Raw genomic sequence first — 18,356 nt, forward strand, 5'->3', positions numbered from 1 at the left:
GATGCTAATTAGCCAGCATGCTGGCGCTCAAAATAACAGCAGGTCGCGCTAGTCGAGTGCAAAAGTCAGTTGCGCTTTGTAAGCTCTTAAAGATCTTTTGGCTTTACGGCCGATTAGAGGATTGGACGTGTCGCTCCAAGACAAATGATTGACATCTGCCGGCAGGGCTGACCACTGCCAAGGCGCATTTTGCTTTTCAAAATAAGGCAGCGTCGAGTTGACAAAAATCTTCACAATCGAGCCCGTCAATGGTGTTTCCCATTATATGTTAGCCTCAAGCTAATCTGACTTTGCAGCAAACTTCAACTAGAAAGTTGAAGTCTTTTGATAATTGTGAGTTAGTTGAAAGTGTGTCAGATGGGTCAAACTATTTTTTTTTTTTAATTCTGAATCGTCCCTGTCGTGGATTTTCATGGGTCAGGACTCAAAGCAAAGTTATTATAGTTAAAGTAAACTAACGACATCATTAAAATTGAACAAATATTTTTGCTCGCGAAATAAAAATGAAAACTCTTCAAGAAAAACAAACGCTAACTGAAAATGCATCTCAGCTCGCCGTCAACCAAACGAGGACAACCTCGATTGGCGACAACATTGTCTGACTGGAATCTTGTTGCTATTTATGTCACAAAGCAGACGTTGGCTTGGCACGGTTGCCACGGTAATGGCTCCTGAATGGCGCAACGTCGAGGGACAGCGGGTGGTATACTTTTCTTTCTTTTCATCGAGTCGCCATCGAGCGGCACGTCGCAAGGCGTTGGAAGATGACAGACACGGCGAAAATAGTCAGAGCGGCGCCAAGGCGACCGATCCGAGTCTCCCGCCGTTCGCCACCGGGCGGGCTGCGGGACGACGCCCTCGAGTCGACGCCTCTGCGAAAATGGAAAGAAAGAAATTTTTCCGGCGTGACGTCGGACGTGCTTCCAGATGCGTCACGTGGCACTCGAGCCCAAACAGCGGACCGCTCATTTCATCAAGTCACGCGCGCCACCGTTGATGTTTTGAGATTTGAAAAATGACATTGCACCAGTCAGAGATCAAGTTGCTTGGTTTCCAAATGACCTCTGCAAGAGACCTTAAAGGTGTGCCACAGGGTTTTGTTTTAGGTCCCCTCTTATTTCAATCGATCAATCTTATGCATTACAATGTTTTGTTTTTTGAGTGCTAAAGATAATTGAAATGTTTTTGGGTCATTTAGGGAGTCCAAAAATGTCACCCTTGTCTTTGAATTGGTCAATATTTTTGGCTATGAATTGATCGGTAATTAATTTACTTTGACAGTTTACAAAAATAACTTTGATGGTGCCTATTTTTTTCATGGGTTGAAGTTATTTTCAGATTTTTGCAATTCACGTCGCAATACAAATTTTGTCGTACTTCATACATTCACAGTGAAAAAAAATGGCCGACAATTGTCCTCATGGTGTCAATTTGCAACGTTGGCCCAGATGTTATCGAGAAACGTGAAGTCAACCAATCGGATTTGCTTTCGATTGGAGATGCCCTCTTCCCTCCCCCGACTCTCGTGTGGAATGTTCGTTGACACCTCAACAACACGGAAGCTCAGACGGGTGTCACGCTTCGAGGTTAGCCTAGCAAGCCACGCACTAACATGCTAAAGTGTTCGCGCTCCACTTTCTATTTGCGGTTCACTTCGTTAGCACTTTGCCGCCAGAATTGGCGTGACATTCGATGTGTTTGGAACGCTCTTCTGTAACTTCTTCAATTGCAAAGAAATATCGATTGCATTACGACTTTGTATCTTTTATTGGAAATATAGATTTTTTTTTTTTTTAATTGAGATTTTCTTGCCTGTTCCAATCTTTCAACTATACATGGACCAAGAGAGTAAATTATTCAACATTTCCCGTAATTAGCTGGCCTTTACATTTGTCTACTGTACTAAAGATTTATTTAAAAGAACAAAATTCAGCAATAATAATAATAAAAGGAGGCAAAAAAAGCAAAATGACTTTACAACAAGCCAGCGTTGGGTGGTCCTCCCAGAGTGAGCTTATGAATATTCATGAGCTGGTTATTTAAGAAGCTCTTGCGATCAGATCGGCGACAACGAGTTGAACTCAATCCCACTTTTTTTTTTTTTTTTTAAATCTGATGATCCCCATAACTTCCGAAAAGTGGACAGATGATACGTAAGCTTCTTACGTCGTGGCTGTATGCAAGCACCGCTAACAGATTAGACTTTTTTTCTTTTTTCACTTCAAAACTAAATCATCCGTCATTCTTTAGAATGGAAAGTGTTTGCGTCACTCGAGTTCAAGGCAGTGAGCTCGCGCGTCAATTATCATCTCTTTTCATAACCGCGGCCAACGTTTGAAAACTATTTTTTTTTTGTCATTTTTTTTACTTTGCAAAAAATTGTCAATTGTTTTGGTTTCATTGAATTTCATTCATGGTACTCATCATGACAAATAACGGAAACGTGGCATCCAATGAATTCCATCAAATTGCTCAATCTTGACCGCTGTTGTCCCAACCTGAGAAAAAGACTTTCTTTTTATATTCTATATTGTTCCTTGTTTTTTACTGGATTGGGTGGTCTCATTTGCATGAAATGAGATTCATTGCTGACTCAGCACTTTGAATGTTTTAATCATTTGTGACGTCCACCGGCGGAACGTGGCTGAGTTGATTTGTCACGCTTTGCGTCGACCAAATGCTCATTGTGGAAGAAGGCCGACCTTGAGTTTGCTCACGATGGCTCAGCTCTTGGCAGAGGACAAAGACTAGATCGCCTCCGGTGCTCCATATTTGGTCACAAACGCACTTCCCATGTGGAATTGTTATTTGGTCAAATGATTGCGCAATCCAAAGCCTCTTGCGCTCTTTGACGATGACGCAGTGTGCACGCTCCAACCTTCCTGAAAAAAAATGGAGGATTTCAGAGATAGCGGCAGGATTGCGCAAAATGTCAAAATGTCGTTTTTGTGCCGGCAGTTTTCAAAACGAATGACGTCGACGTTTCAAAAAGTAAAAGAAACAAAACAATCTGGATTGTTGCAGATGAGCGGATGAAAGGCTCGTTAAAGCTGGAAAAAACATTCCACTCCGGAAATGCTGACCTTTGGTGACCTTTTGGCATCTGTTCAACACTTCAATCCATTGGGCTTGTTGTTCTTCGCCCAAAACGCGCTCATCTTCATCCTCACCTTCTTCCTCTTTTTCATCTTCCTCATCCTCCTTCGTTCTTCTCCTCCTCATCTTCATGCCCTTCACGTTCCTCCTCTTTCTCTTGCTCCTCCCCCTTTCATCCCTCGTCTTCCTCTTCTTTTTCCAGACGTGCGTGATGTCATGTTGCGGCGCATTCCGACACGCGTCTGGCGCGTGGACGTCCATGCGCTTTTCGCGACGTCGGCACAGATGGTTGATTGGGCTCACATTTGCCCGTTTTTCATGGGACAGACTGAGCGGACGCCAACATTCAATCATTCCACTCTGGAATTCTTCCTGGATTGGGGAATCTCTCTCTCTCTCCCGCTCTCTCTCTCTCTCTCTCCCTCTCTCTCCCTCTCTCTCTCTCTCTCTCTCTCTCTCTCTCTCTCTCTCTCTCTCTCTCGATACGATGTATACGCGGCAACCATTTCCTTGTTTTTCCATTTATGTTGTGGTTTTAACTGCCGACCAATCCTTTGTCCTGACATTTTGTTTCAAGAAGTTTTCAATCATTGTGTGTGTACTGACCTTTTCATTCATCCGTCTCACCGTCTTCCTCATCATCATCCTCACTTTGGCTAATTGTGCTAAAAGCTTTTCCGCAGCATCCTCGTCTCAATTGTTTCCTGTTTTTTCAAATGTTTTTTGTCAGGATTAGTGACGTAATTCACAAGCCAGCAATTAACGTTGTTGCGAGCACACTGGACTTTTCAATTCTTTCTCATGTTTTCATTGGAAGTTTTCAATTACAATGAATGAGCCTGAAAAAAACCAACTTGTGTTTATGGATTACGCGAAGAAGCTTTTGGCTAACATGCTAACTCAGACAACAAGTGTGCTTTGAAAGTTGTTGAACAAAAACATAAAAAAAATTTAAAAATTGTACATCAAGGAAGTCCTCCTTACCAGCAGCTGGCGCTACACTTCCTGGTTTGGCTCATCATGTTCTTCATTTTATAGTTTTGCAAAATCTTCATCGCTTAACCTGCTTTAATGTTCGCTTTTTATCTTCCTTTCATTTTATCAAGATCTTATTTGTAAATAAAAAATAAAAAGCTTGCTGTCCCTGATCTTTGCTATGCTAATGTTAGCAATTAGCATGTGTGTTGTTGTTTTTTTTCTTTGTACAAGCTGTTGTGATGACCTTTCCTTTCCTTACAAAAGAAACTAAGCGCCTAAAACGGTTGCATGGCAAGCCTCGGCACTGCGAGCGGATCGACCGCGACGACGTAATCAGGCACCCCCGCGACGTCGTTAATGTACCCGGTGACATTTGAACGTGGCCTGAGGACGCGACGTCGTCGTCGTCGTCGTCCTTTTTTGTCTCATGGTTGTGACGCTACGTGATGTCGCGCGACATGCTAATGATCGAGGTGACGAGAACGGATCGCTGATTGACTTGTTGTTGTCCGTCCGTAACATGACATCTTATTGATGTTTTGACATTTTTTTAAAAGTGTTTTATAAATTCCCAAAAAATCTGCACGTTAAATGGAGTAGACGTGTTACACAAGGTTACGTTTCACTCCTTTAATACTCGATCGCAGTGTGTGAAGTTGCTGACTCACGCGACAGCGTTGCAATCAAAAGCAGTCTTCTTGTTCCGCTCACGTGTTGCGCAACAAGCCGCCGCTGCGTGTTACACAGTCGAGTCGCTCGGCTTCACGTGCACGTCGAGAGGACAAAGATCGAACGAGCGCTCGCCCATCGGTGGTCTTCCTCGTCCCGAGCGTCTTCGCGTGCCGGCACAAAAGCCGCAGAGTGAGTCATCGGCGGCGCCGGCGTGTCGCTTTGGACAGTTTTGTGAGCGGTGGCGTCGCGTCGCAAAAACCCAACGCAACCGCCGCCGTATCGCGAACAGCTTCCAGCGCTTCAGGCGAAGAAGCTCCGAAGATCATTGGAAAACTTTTGCGGCGCCGTGAAATTGGTCACCACGAGACCAAACCACGTCGCTGCTCTCACGCCGTATCGCGAACAGCTTCCAGCGCTTCAGGCGAAGAAGCTCCGAAGATCATTGGAAAACTTTTGCGGCGCCGTGAAATTGGTCACCACGAGACCAAACCACGTCGCTGCTCTCACACACGTACACACACACTCAAACATGTTCATTTGAATAAAGATTTGAACACACACGGACACACGCTCAAGCTAGCGTTAGCGTGGAAGTGAAACAATGTCAATTCTGGGTTGCGTGTGTGTCGAGTTGAAGTCACACAACGCGTGTAAATAAATGTGCATGCAATTGTTTTATTGTCAGTTAAAAATCACCCAAAAGAAAATGTGTTGCTTTGCATGTGATCTTTGCAATGCAAAGAGACAAAACGGGAGTGGCGCGAGACACCTGTGTGTTGGCGTGTGCGTGTGCGCGCGCGTGCGCGCGTGCGCGTGAGGCCACATCAGGACATCTGGAACAAACAAAGCGGCGGTAAATCATCGCGCTTGCCTTCAGCTCAGCTGTCGCGCTTTGACAACTTTTGCCGGGACGACCTTGAGCGCGGGAAGCTGCCGATGGACAGCGAGTGCACGCGCTCGCCATTGCACGCCAGTGCCAACAACAACACAAACTTCATCATCTTGTTATTTGGATTGCTGCTTTTGAGTGCAGCGCAGCAGGCTCGCGTGCGAGCGATAGTCAAGCAAAGGATGAAGATGAAGAGGCGAAGGTGCCGGGAGGACGGAATGAAAAAAAGGGGAAGAAAAGTGGCAAGGAAGATGGAAATCAAGAGAGAAAGCATAGACATGAAGGAAAGGAGAAAGGGACATAAGCAAGCAAAGAAGAACCAAGAGAAGGAAGGTCGCAAGGAAGGAAGGAGGCAAGGAAAGAAAGAAGGGAGGTGAAAAGAAGGAATGAGAAAAGAAAAACAGGAGGCAAGCAATGAAAGAGGATAGATGCATGAAGGGAAGGAAGGAGGAAAGAGGGCAGGAAGGAAGGATGGAAGCAAGCAAGGAGGTAGGAAAGGAAGAATGGAGAAGGAAATAAAGTGGCCAATGGACCCCTCATTTGGAGCGCTGCACTTTGTGACGTTTGAGGAAGTGGCGCGCGCGTGCGTGAGGCTCACCTGACGCATGCAGGCCGTCTGATCTAATGGCCTACTTGCAACCGATCAAAGCGACGCTTTGGGGGGGAAGGGGGGGGGCATTTGTCAACGTCTCCGCGGCAGCAGCAGCACAAAAGCGGCGCAGACCAAAAGAAGGCGAATAAAAATAGACGGAATAGCAATGAGGCAACTTTCCTCCCTGACGCCGGCGGGCATGCGTGAGTCAGAGAGGGGGGGGGGGTCTCCTAGCTCCTCAAGGTTTACGAGAATATAATCGCTGCTTGTCTCATCGCTGACAAGCCTTGGCCCCATTTTGCCCGCTTCCTTCGCTCAGGAGAGAAAAAAAGGGCGCCAGGTTTTTGTTCTGGTGACGAAGGAGACCCGAAATGTAGAATCGATTGTCCAAATGACTACTACGTGCACACTAAAAAAAGGAGCCGTCCGAACCCACTAAAATAAATGGAAATTTAAAGTGCATTTTTCTCTAGCTGTGCGTATTCACAAAAAAATCTGGTATTTTTTAAATCATTGAATATTTGACAAATAAATTGTTGGTTGAAGTTGACTTTCTAGTCCAAATGTCAGCCCGACTTAAATTTAACACACTGCAGCCCCCCCTCCCAAAAAATATCCTAAATGGGCATCTGACGTCAATTCAACACCAATTGAAGGAATTTGATGTCATGATGACGTCAAAATAATTATTCCAGTTCACAATTTGCCAAAGAAATGCTTCATGTCGTTTTGGCTGCGACACGTGACTGCTGTCGACGTCACATTTCGTTTGACATCGTTCTGCACAAACATTTGTTCTCTTTGGGGGCGGGGCTTTGCGGGTGTCGGGAGTTTGTGACGTATATTTTGAGCGACCCATAATCATTTCACATGTTTTGTTCAGAAGAAAACGACAGTATTTGCATTTGACAAACACATATGACATATTTGTCCGTGAATTTTCTCAACTGATGAATGTTTTTGACGAATCGGAATCACTCTGCAATCGCAATGAGATGAGATTTCTCTGGATGTCCACACTAAAAAAGAAGACGAAGGAAAATGCCAAACTGGTCCTCAAGGTCAAGCAGCAAGTCATGAAGGTCATTTGACGCACGTGTTCTCTTTTTTTGTGCTATTTGAACTGTCAATCAAACCAGAACACGGGTGAGAAAACAAACCACGTGTACAGAATCGACTATGACGTCACACGCCAACCTCACAAGAGAAGCGAGGAAGAAAAGGAGGAAGGAGGTGTGTTTTTGTCCTCCTTTGGCGGAAGCAAAAAAAAAAAGGGGGTCGCGCTGCGTGGATCCTCCCCCCCACGCCAGCAAGCAGGTGTTGCGTCCGCCGCGTGGACCGACGAAGAGGAGGAGGAGGAAGAGGAAGGAGGGCTTTGCGCGCACTCGCCGTCGAGTGGCGTGCGTGGAGCTGTGAAGACGCCAACAAATCCAAAAGAAAAAGAAGAAGAACGTCAAGGAAGGTTGGGGATGTTTTGACCGAGACTCCAGCTGCGCGTTTTCACAGCAGCGCGCGCGCGCGCGGAGCTAATCCGCGCGCCTAATCCACGTTTCTCGCTTTTGCGCGGATTTCTGAGCCGTCTCCTCGCGTGACGACGACGACGACGAGGACGAGGATGGTGGTGCGGATGAGGATGATGACGACGAGCTCCCCCCGCGACGCCGCAGCCGCCTCGCGCCGCGCCCGCCACCCGCACCCGCAGCAGCAGCAGCAGCCCCCCAGCCCCGCGCCCACGGTTCTACGCGCACACCAGGACGTGTTCCCCGCCGAGGCGCTCAGGTAACTGGCATGGAGCTGTCCGAGGTTCGCTGTTCGAGCGCCAGCGAGGAGCTGTACACCTTCAACCGGACGCCGAGCAGCAGCAGCGGCGGCGGCAAGCGATTGCTGTGGCAGAACGCGGTGCGCCACATCACCGAGCAGCGCTTCATCCACGAGCAGGGTAGCGGCGGGGGCGAGCCCGAGCGGCCGGACACGCGCAAGCAGTCGGATGGCCGGACGTCGGTGGGCGGTCCCGGCTCCGGCCCCGGCCCCGGCCCCGGTACCGGCCCCGGTCCCGGCGCCGAGCGGCTGCACAACAACGGCGGCACCAAGGTGTTCCCCGAGCGGGCCAGCAGCGACTTGGGCTTCCTGCAGATCGACTGCGCGCCCACCAACTCGGACTTCTTCCTCAACTGGGGCTACACGTACCGCGGCGTGATCTTCCCCACGCTGCGCAACGCCTTCAAGTCTCGCGATCTGGAGCGCCTGTACCAGCGCTACTTCCTGGGCCAGCGGCGCAAGTCGCTGGTGGTCATGAACATTCTGGACGTGGTGACCAAGCTGACGCTGCTCGCGCTGCACCTGGCCTTGGCCTCGACGCCCGTGGACCCGGTCAAGGGCGGGCTGCTGGGCTTCTTCGCCGGCGTCGAGGTGGTGGTGTGCGCCCTGGTGGCCGTGCGCAAGGACGCTACGTCGCACGGCTACCTGCAGTACAGCGGCGCCGTCACATGGGTGGCCATGGCCACGCAGATCCTGGCCGCCGGTCTGGGCTACGGCCTGCTGGGCGACGGCGTGGGCTACGTGCTCTTCGCGCTCTTCGCCACCTACGGCATGCTGCCGCTGCCGCTGGCTTGGGCCATCCTGGCCGGACTCTTCGCATCCGCCCTGCACCTGCTCGTCAGGCTGCTGCTGTCCCAAGATGCGCCGCCGCTCACCGACAACCAGGTGGGTGCATCCGCCGCCGCTATCGCTGTCTTTCATTGCTTATGTCTCGATTGCTTCCTTTTCATTTGTTCACGATATTACCCATGACCTCAACAACTTCATCATTTCATTTCCTAACATTTCCTCTCCATCCTTTCATCATTTCACTAAACTTTGCTCTTTCATCCTCTCATTGCTTCACTCCTTCATCCGTTCATGGCATTTAATCCACTGTATCATTTTTTTCGCCCCCATTTCATCAGTTCATCTTGTCACTTTGTTCCTCATCCTCTTGTTGCTTTTCCTTCATAATTTCATTTTTCATCCTTTCATTCTCCCTCTTTGCATGTTCACACCTTCATGATTTACTCAAATCTCCTTGAGAGTTCCATCATCTCATGTGTTCATCCTGCAATTATTTCCTTTCATTTATTCACTCCTCTCAATCTTTCATCCCTTCATTACCTAACTCCATTTGCACACTTTCATTTGTCCTTTTATTCCATTCCTTCATCCTTTCACTGCTTATTTCTCACCCTCTTCATTCATTCTGCCATTAATTCATTCTTTCATAACCTTGGTTCATTTATTCATGCCTTAACCTTACTTACTATCACGCCATTGCTTTGTCATCATTTCACTTTGTTCATTCATCTTCAGTCCTTTCATGTCTTCACTTCCTTCCTTCTTTCATCCGCTCATTTAATTTTCATTCATCCGTTCATTACTGGACCTGTTTTCTTCCCTTCATGACAGCATTTCTTCATCCGTTCATTTACGAATTCATTTCATTCATCATTCTTTTCTCCATTTCTTCATCCTTTCATGACCTCCATTCCTGCCTTCACTCATTTGCTCCTTTTGTGGCTTTTCTTTCTGGTTTTGGATTCTTTCATTTCTTTCTTGCCTCCCCAAATGTTTGTTTCACTCTTTCTTTTGCCTCACTTTCTTCTTGTGTCTTTGGTGACGTCACTCCTGAACTTGCTCAATTCGTTTTTTTTTTTTGTGTGCCTCCACGTCCAAACAGCGCCTCCTGCTGGCCACTTGTGGTTGTCAGCGCGGGCAAAGGAACGCTGCGACCAATCACGTCAGCAAATTGCGACCGCTCATACAATTAGCCTCTTGATTAGCATTAGCGTGATGGACGCCCGCCTCGCAGGTCTCGTGCAGGTCTAGTCCGTTGTGTCTTTCCGTTTGTCCTGGCATCTTTGGTCTGGCGACCAGTCCAGTGTCTGTCTCCACGGGATGTGTCATTCGCGGTTGATGACTGTCAAGTGAGCAGCGCAAAATGAAGTCAACGTGTTTTTCTTGACTCCAAAGGTGAATACTGACGTGAGTGGATGCTCGCAGAGGTCAAGGGTCAGATAAGACAGACTTGTTCAGTCGCTCTCTCGCACTGAGGTTGCGCGGACGTGAAGACAAACACTCGAGTCTTCCTTGTGTTAGATGTGTGCGTGTGTGTGTGTCATATGGTGATTTTGAAGCACCCCCACCACCTTCATCATCATCTGATCTTTTTTTTTTCTTTTGGCGTTGGCTTCATTTCAACTTTGTCATCAATTGTCACAAGCACAAACGTGCGCATTCATTGAGTCAAATATAGAGTGCCCCCCCCTTCCAATTTATTGTGAAAATGAAAATGTCGACCTCGTTTTAGTTTCATTTAAGGTCATTAAAACGCACTTAATCTTTTGTTCAAGTCTTCTTAATTGTTCTTGCGGTCAAGAAATATTGTGGAACATCCCTTTGAGAAACTGAAAAAAAAAAGATGACGCGTCTCTCAGTCCCAAATAAGAGGCCAAGCATGCGTGCTTCATGTTTTTTTTTTGTTTTTTTATTAGTCACATTTTGACATTTACAGTAAAAGTGAGAGAAAACAACAAAAGAAAATGAAACATTTGGCGTTGACTTTTGAAGTTTTTAGGGTACAGGACGTCGCTGAGCTTTGTTTGTTTGTCATTGAGGGGCTAATTGGAGTTAGCATAGCTGCTAAGGTCATCGGAAAACCTCAAACGGTTGCCGCCGTTATTCTCTGCTGCTCGTCAGCCACTTGAGCTCAGTGCTGCCACCTGGCTTGTTGTGGCCCAATGTGGAACTGCGGCGAAGATGTGCAAATTTAAATTCCAACTTGAAAAATGCCATGAAGAGCGGCGGCTTGAAAACTCGCCGATGTAGCGGCACGGTTGACACTTTTTGTGGCTTTGTTGACTGGGGGAGCGTGCGTGTGTGCGCACGATGGCTTGGAGGGCTTTTGTGTGAAACGGAAGCCATTATGAAGTCAATAGCGGCGTATATCGCTCTGACACACGCACGCACATCTCCACACAAATCCCGAGCTACGCGGCCGTCGATTAGCCGCCGCAGCTTCCTTTTTTCAAGGTCAAACTCGGCTTACCTGAAGCGACGGCTGCGGCGGCGAGATAAAAGGGGAAAATGACGAAAGAGGGAGGAGGGAAAAGAGGGGCGGGGGGGGGGGGGCAAGTGAGGGTTACATCAGGCGAGCATCGCAAAGAATCGGGCGGGGATGCATAAAAGAAGTGCCGTGGCGTTGCTGGCAAAATGACTTTGTGGGGTGCACAATGAGCTGCGAGCCCCTCGTGACCCCCCCCCCCCTCACACACACACACACCCACATTGATGCCTCATGAAAAATGCACAGTGGGCTCCCCTCCCCCTCCCCTCAGCCTCTGTCGACTGTCACACTTCCATTTTGAACACGAAAACAACAAATTGCAAGCAGAAAATGTCAACATGAATCCAGCGCGTAAATGCATGCGCCTTTAAGAGGCGGGGCCTGCCAGCTATTGAACTCATTCATTAGCATTGCCGACTAGAATCCAAAAGTATTTTTTTTTTTTTCAAAGTTGAACAAAAAGCGAAGATAGGGGGCGATCCTGCACATTTGACATGCTACTGTGAAAACGAAACGTTCAACAATTAACCGATGATCAAATCAATCGATCAATTAAAGGTTCCGAAATATTGTTTGTCTTAAAATTGGCCAAAGTGATTTCAGCGTCTCAACAGGAAAAGTGCTTCTTTTTCTGTCATTCCAGAAATGGTTTTCATTTGGAAAACAATTTTTGCCGATTTTCTGTTGTCAAATGAAGAATTTGGGCCGAGGACTTTGAGAACTAAATCTCAAATGCGATCACGCCGGCGGTCCGTTATTGTTTCACATTGCAAATAGCACGAGGCCCACGCCAAGGTTTTTTTTCCTCATGAATCTGATCGATCAATGAATGGACTCAACCATCGGCAGATGAATCAATTCTTCAAATTATGCTCGGTTGCAGTTTTCCTGAAAAACTGGAGCGCCGTTTCGTCAAGGAATTCCGTTTCTTTAAAGCAAACGAGACCATTTTGATTATTTCTGTGAAATTTTATGCTGGGGGGGGGGAAATTTCTTTTTTGACAAAGAAGAAAACTCTAGAATGTGACCCAAAAAATCAAAACTTGACTTGAAATAATATCATTGCCATTCATGTTTGTATAATTGAAGCGTTCAAAAAAAAAAAAAAAAAATTCGATTCGATTTTTGGGGCCATCTCGCCAAGCGTGCGTGCGTGTCCTTCAAACTATTTATAGCCGCTTGCACAAAAGCGCTGGTGTTCCTGTCGCGAGGCGTGCTGATATCGACGCGTCATTCCGCAACGATCGCTCGCGAGGAATCCACCTCGGCCTCCGTGACGACGCGTCTGCTCGCCGACGTGCACTCAACCGCGCTAAATGTTTCATGAAGCTTTTAGCATCCGTGCCGTGACCTCCCAAAATGTCTGCTGGGAGAAAAAAAAAAAAGCTTTTAGGATTCACCACAATCAGGACACGCAGCGAAATAATCCATCCGACCTTCAATATTCCCTAATTCTGTTGATGAATTGTTGCTAATGCGGATTCCAAATAGTTATTCAAGTTTTCTTGTTTGCGTCAAAGCATAAAAAAACCCCAAAACAAAACGAAGTGAAAACCCTTTTTTTCCAAATATTTGCTGTTTTTTTCACTTGTGAGATTTTGAAACTTGAGCCCTTCGGAGAACGGATGCCCGCGTGTTTTAGCGAGCTGACATTTGGTCCATCTCGAGGAGACCCACCAAAACGTCTCAAGAAGCCACGCCCACAAAGACATTTTGATTTAAAGTGGGCGGCCATTTTAAGGGCGTTTCACCTTCCGGAGTTGTCTTTGAGGACAAAAACAGCCGACGGATTTTGAAGGCCATAAAGAAGTGGGAAGGACGACGCTAACGTTGACAAAAATGTCAGTTCTCGCATCACAGCACAAATGTCCAAATCGTTTCTTTTTGTCTGTTTGCAAGTGAGCTTCAACAATGTTAAAAGTTCCAAAACAAAATGTCAAGACCAAATGGCTCATTTGTCCCAAAAAATGTTCCCATCCTTTTTCATCAAAAGAGCTTCACGAGTCCACAGCGGAGAAATATTCCCAGTTTTTTTTTTCAAAAGGTGATTAATTCCTTCTCACATTATTTATTTCTTGTTTTGCAAGTTGACTTGTTTGGAATCGTGAAAAAAAACCAGACGACACGAACTCGAGTGGATCGCAAAAATGGCTTCAAGGCTGGGCGTTATTGCGCAACACTTTTCATTGAGCATTTTTTGTCTGACTCAAATGCGGATCTTCGACTCCCCGCCGCCATTTTAATGAGGCCGAGCGGTCACGGGCCGAGACCTTCGGATTGCGTCTCGAAGGTTGCAAGGTGGCGCGGCGTGACGAGCAAGCGGCGAAGGAGGGCACGGCTCGCTTGCGACGCCCGCCGCCTCCCGCAAAATGTCCGCAACCGGGTGTGAGCAAACGCAAGCGCAATTCCAAACTTTGGCCGCAATCCACTCGAAAAGTTGGCGGCCGCCTTTCAACGTTCATTGGTCGGCAACTTTTTTCCGGAGCGGTTGACGCAAGTCTTGCGGACCGCCGACGGGGTGGCGCTCGTCGCATCTTGTGCACGGCGAACTTTGTCCTTATTTTGCTGGCTCGTGGCTTTTAATATTGGCGTCTTGCGACCGAGACGATCAAGAGTCGGATAAGAGTCGGTGACGCCGGACCTCAAATAATTAGTCCACCAAAAGAACGGCGAGATTTTTTTTATCTTTCATCTGTGCGGCCGGTCCAAAGTGGCCCGCGGACCGGCGGTTGGGGACCGCCGACGTCACGATACTTGAAGATGTTTTTGTGCGCCGCGATGTCGACTTTGTTCGGCCGCTGCCTCGTTTGTTTCTGAACGATTTTGTTGCGGCTGCTTTTGGCGCGCCGATCGATGACGTGCGTCTCAAGTTACTCGCGTGCGCAACCTGGAGCCCGTTTGTCTGCTGTCCGTCGCCTTCTCTCGACATTTCGGGAATTTGCGGACTTTGCCCAAATCGTCTTTGAAGAGCGCGAGGAACGTTTTGGCTTCCTACCCCAAATAGCAAACGTCGTTGCGCAACACGTCGCTCTGCCCGCACGTTGTGACCAAACAAAACAAACCCAAAAATCCCTTTTTGTTTTTCCAATTTAGCGTTGGCCTTCTGATGACTTTTGTGACGGCGTCTGCCCAAAGTAACGAGGGAACTTGTACTCCGCAAATGTTTTTTGCGCTTCAGCGTGCAAATGCGAGCGTGAACGTGGCAAGCAAGAAGCTGACCAAGACTCTTTCTTGCGTGGCGCCCCCTGCTGGCCGCGGCGCGCCTGCCAACAAACGACGGCGCTTTGAGGCTTCCGAGGTGCGTCCCATTTGTGTTTATCCTCCACATTGAGCGTGATTTCACTCCCAGAGGTAATCTATTCAGAGCGCCCGTCCGGGTCAGCGTTTAATGAGATTATGGGCGGGATTACGCTTATCCCTTTGAAATGTGGAAAAACAGCAGGTCGCCGCCCGACGAAGGCGAGCATCTGTGCTGTGTTGGACCGCACGCGAGGAGGCGGGGCCGTCGGCCGCAAACGTTGCATTTCAGATTTTTATAGCGAAGCGTTTCAGTCTTTCCACTTTTGACTTTGACTTCATTTGAGGAGCGCACGTTTCCTCGTGCCTGCGCAAACCTTTCACTTGTGCGAGGATTTGAATTTTGCGGGTTAAGAGGCCGCCCGCCCTTCTGTGGTTTCGCGCTGAAACGCGCCTCTTCAAAGTCGTTCACCTCACAAGTGCGTGTGAGAGCTCATCGTGGATCGCGGATCTTTGTCTCGCTCCCATTTGAATTTTTTTTTCATTGCGACGTCACAATCGTTTCCTGCCGCCGCCGAAAATGTTTGTCACGTACACTTTTCAACGGGTCGCGATCAAATTCAACCTTTCCGTGTAACTGGAATGACAAACGGAGACCGGCAGATGGCGGCGTGGCTTTGAATTGAGATCAGCACAGATTTGGACTTGAAGAGTTCAAGTGGCAAAAGTCATCGTGTGGCATCAATTCTGCGGGAAAAAGTTTTGCCGCCTGCCACTCGAACACGTATGATGGAAGCAGAACACGCCTTGCAGTCAAGTGTGTGAAAAGATGCCGCTCGCGGCGTGGACGGCCAAACCCTGTTAAAAAAAAAAAAGCCGCTGAGGTTGAACAGGAGCCGCGCAGCGAGTGAGCGGAACGCACGACGTGCTTCACAGTAGCGCCAGGATAATTTTGCCATTCAAAGATAACGCTCGCTCCAAAACGGCTGGCAGTCGATACGTTAATTCTATTTCCATTTGGTATTGTCCTTGAGAAAATGTCTTCCCTGTCGGGGCTCCCCAAAAGCCACTAAAAGGCGGCGAATGGAGTCCATTAGCGCGTCTGCCGCTTTTCTATTCCCGCGTCCGACTGGCGCCGCTCGGTCTTCGGGGACGTCGGGCGTCGGTGACTACATTTCACATGATTGCTCTTCTGCCGCCAGCTGCCGACTCCTCGGGGATCCTCGCAGCTCGCCGCCGGCTAGCGTGTTTACAAGCGTCCTGGTGGAATAGGTCAAGTGGGGCGGGGGGGCGACCATTAGATGCTGGCACGGCCACGAAAAAAAACAAAAACATGCGGACTAAACTATTGGGAGAAATATTATTATTTTTTTTTTTTTTAAATGTTGGGCCCACAAAATCTGTCAGGCGGCATATCGGGCGACCGGTCAGCTACCGTCACCCATTCCGGCGAGCTGGTCGTCGTGACGAACGAGGCGCCACGTTGACGCTCCAACCTCCAACTGGCGCTCGGAAGCCAGTTTGTTTGTTTTTTTTGGGGGTTTTTTTGCCGAGCTGAACTTGACTCCAAAGCGAAACGGAAAATTCTTTTTTAAAACAACCACGTGACCTCGTTAGCTTAATGCTAACGCAAAATGGGGAAACTCCTTCAAGAAGCTGGCGAGTGTCGGAACTTTTTCATTGAATTGTGTTCAAAGATACGAAAATTCGTTCAAATGAATGCTAACAAGCAATTAGCATTAGCCATTAGCTAGCAACTCATGCTTGTGAAGCAAAACATTTTCCTCTAATGAAATGAGCAATTTTCTCACCAATTGTGACCGAACGTCCCAAAAAGGATTTCATTCGTGGCATTTGATTTTGTTTGGGTGTTGGGTGTTTTTATAAAGTAAAAAGTTAGATGGAGCTGTTTATTTTTATTTCTTTATTTTTTTTCGAAGGGACGGAACGGATCGTTGGCGTTTCCTTTCATTTCAACGGGGCGAGACGATTTGAGATGTGAGTGAGATTGTGCAAACAATGACACTTGCATCTCAAGGCACCACCGCAGCGTTGCGCTTCTTGTTTTGACAAATGTCAAAGTTGAAATGTAAAACTTTGTTCTAACGTGATATTGAAATATTTTGATGATGGGGCGGGGGGGCAAAATGTCAAGCTGACAGTTGCTCTTTTGAGTAAGCCGAGATGCTCCAACGTTTTTTTCGATGTAGCAGGAAAGGACAAAACCTCACTCCAGTTTCGAACCCGAACGTCGAACTTGTGAGGCAGACGTGCTGCGTTTTTTTTTTTTTTTCCGTCCAAATGATTGAAAAAAATAATCCTCCCGCATCAGCGAGCGCTCGTGGGGGTGTGTGTGTGTGTGTGTGTGGGGGTGTGTGCGTGTGTGTGGGGCGGCCGATTTCACGTGTTCCGTCGCGTCTTATCCGTCGGAAGGCAAATCTGGGCCGGCGTGCCAAGCGGCCGGCCACGCCCCCTCTTTGCTGCAAAGACGGGTGCCGCCAGCGGGAGGTGTCACTCTGCCAGCCGCTCCCGGCAACGTTTGCACACGAAAACGAGAAGCACCAAATGCGCCGCACGTCGAGCGTTGGCCGCGTCCGCCTCAAGACGCTTTCACCTCTCATGAGCCGAAACTTACGTGGGCCGCAAACAAATGAGACCAACCTACGAAACTCGCAGAACATGGGAGGACTCCTCCCTCTCTAAGCTTTGGACCAATCGCAATCTCCGATAGGATTGCGAAATATCGTCGTGCCACTTCTCGCCTCGCTGTCATAAATGTTTTTTGCCGTTTGACTGGCTGGAATCTGCCGAGAGTAAATTGCGTTTGCGCGAGATCAAAGTGTCGCTGGCGGCCATCTTTGCGATGTGGAGTGCGACTCGGCTTAGCGCCTAAGCCGGTCAAAGGTCAACAAGCGACATCGGCCGATCCAAGCGGGGTCGGCTAAGCTGCTCAAATCCTCGCATGGAAGAAGAAGAAAAAGAAAAGATGGCACATTGCCTCCCTTCTCCTTTGCCGTGCTGCAAATAGCTCCCTCTAGCTGCTAGGTTAGGTATTACATGACAACAAAAGTCACAATCATGATAATCATGCTGTACTTGTCAAGTGCAAAGTCAAAAGTATTGTTCAATAAAGTAGAATTGTCAAACAAGTTTGGTTTGTCCAGCCGCTGTCGTGAAATCCAAATAAATACATTTGAAATGGCGAAAGCTCAGAATGATAATTCCGAAAAAGCAAAACAAAAAAACATTTTCAGAGTAATTAGCTGGTTTCATTTTGTTTTAGAAAGTGACGATGATTTGTTTTGGGTTTTTTTTTTTTTCCAAAGAATTTTCTTTTTTTTTTCCTGAACTTGATTTGACGTCAACAAGCATCGAGGCCTCTGGATGAAAAAAACAAAACAACAAAACGATCGCTTTGGTTTGTTCTGACCGTTGTGTGTTCAAAAATCATTCACGCTACAAAAATGTTTACGGGCGATCGTATTCGATGAATCGTTTCCGCTTCCGCGACAAAAAAATTGGAAGCTCGTCATGAGCACGGAAGGAAATTCCAAACATGGCGACGAGCAACTACATTGCGACTTTTCGGCCCACGAGATAACAATCGCTGATGGAATTGTCCAAAATATCTCGCGTTTGCATCGTTCCTCGGCAGACGCGTTCCTCTCCTGCCGAGCGGATCTTCGGCTGACGCGCCGGCGGCTCCGAAACAAACGCTTAGCATCGCTCACGTGAGGCTGAGTCACGTCGCCTTTCAAAGTGTCCCACTTTGAAGACGACGTGAGGATTGCTGCTCG

General features: G+C 47.8%; 2 protein-coding genes across 5 annotated transcripts in view; one reads left to right on the forward strand and one right to left on the reverse strand.

Moving 5' to 3' along the window:
* Nucleotides 1-1,968: 1,968 nt before the first annotated feature.
* LOC148326548 (uncharacterized) lies at nt 1,969-3,507 on the reverse strand. Its single transcript, XM_088311975.1, has 2 exons — nt 3,084-3,507; nt 1,969-2,882 (listed from the first exon to the last, which is right to left on the reverse strand). The coding sequence occupies exons 1-2, from the start codon at nt 3,448-3,450 to the stop codon at nt 2,611-2,613; spliced, it is 639 nt and encodes a 212-aa protein (XP_088168101.1). The 5' UTR covers nt 3,451-3,507; the 3' UTR covers nt 1,969-2,610.
* Nucleotides 3,508-7,100: 3,593 nt separating this feature from the next.
* The window catches only part of adcy8 (adenylate cyclase 8 (brain)), a 28,196-nt gene continuing 16,940 nt past the window's right edge, over nt 7,101-18,356 (forward strand). The window contains exon 1 of one of the 4 annotated variants that reach the window (XM_088310314.1): nt 7,101-8,930. In XM_088310314.1, the coding sequence (XP_088166440.1) occupies nt 8,016-8,930 (915 nt within the window). In that variant the 5' untranslated portion in view covers nt 7,101-8,015. The remainder of the gene's footprint in view (nt 8,931-18,356) is intronic. The other 3 variants (XM_088310313.1, XM_088310315.1, XM_088310316.1) reach the window with 3 other exon arrangements.

Source organism: Idiotropiscis lumnitzeri, chromosome 12 (assembly GCF_059441095.1).
Source record: "Idiotropiscis lumnitzeri isolate Australia: NSW breed Sydney's pygmy pipehorse chromosome 12, RoL_Ilum_1.0, whole genome shotgun sequence".
In the NCBI taxonomy this organism is placed as follows: Eukaryota; Metazoa; Chordata; class Actinopteri; order Syngnathiformes; family Syngnathidae; genus Idiotropiscis; species Idiotropiscis lumnitzeri.

Bases quoted from the DNA above. Each gene is read 5' to 3' on its own strand.
- LOC148326548 (XM_088311975.1), bottom strand. From the start codon at position 3,450: ATGATTGAATGTTGGCGTCCGCTCAGTCTGTCCCATGAAAAACGGGCA. The intron at 2,883-3,083 runs GTCAGCATTTCC...ATTTTTTTTCAG, and splicing joins ATGCCAAAAGGTCACCAAAG to GAAGGTTGGAGCGTGCACAC.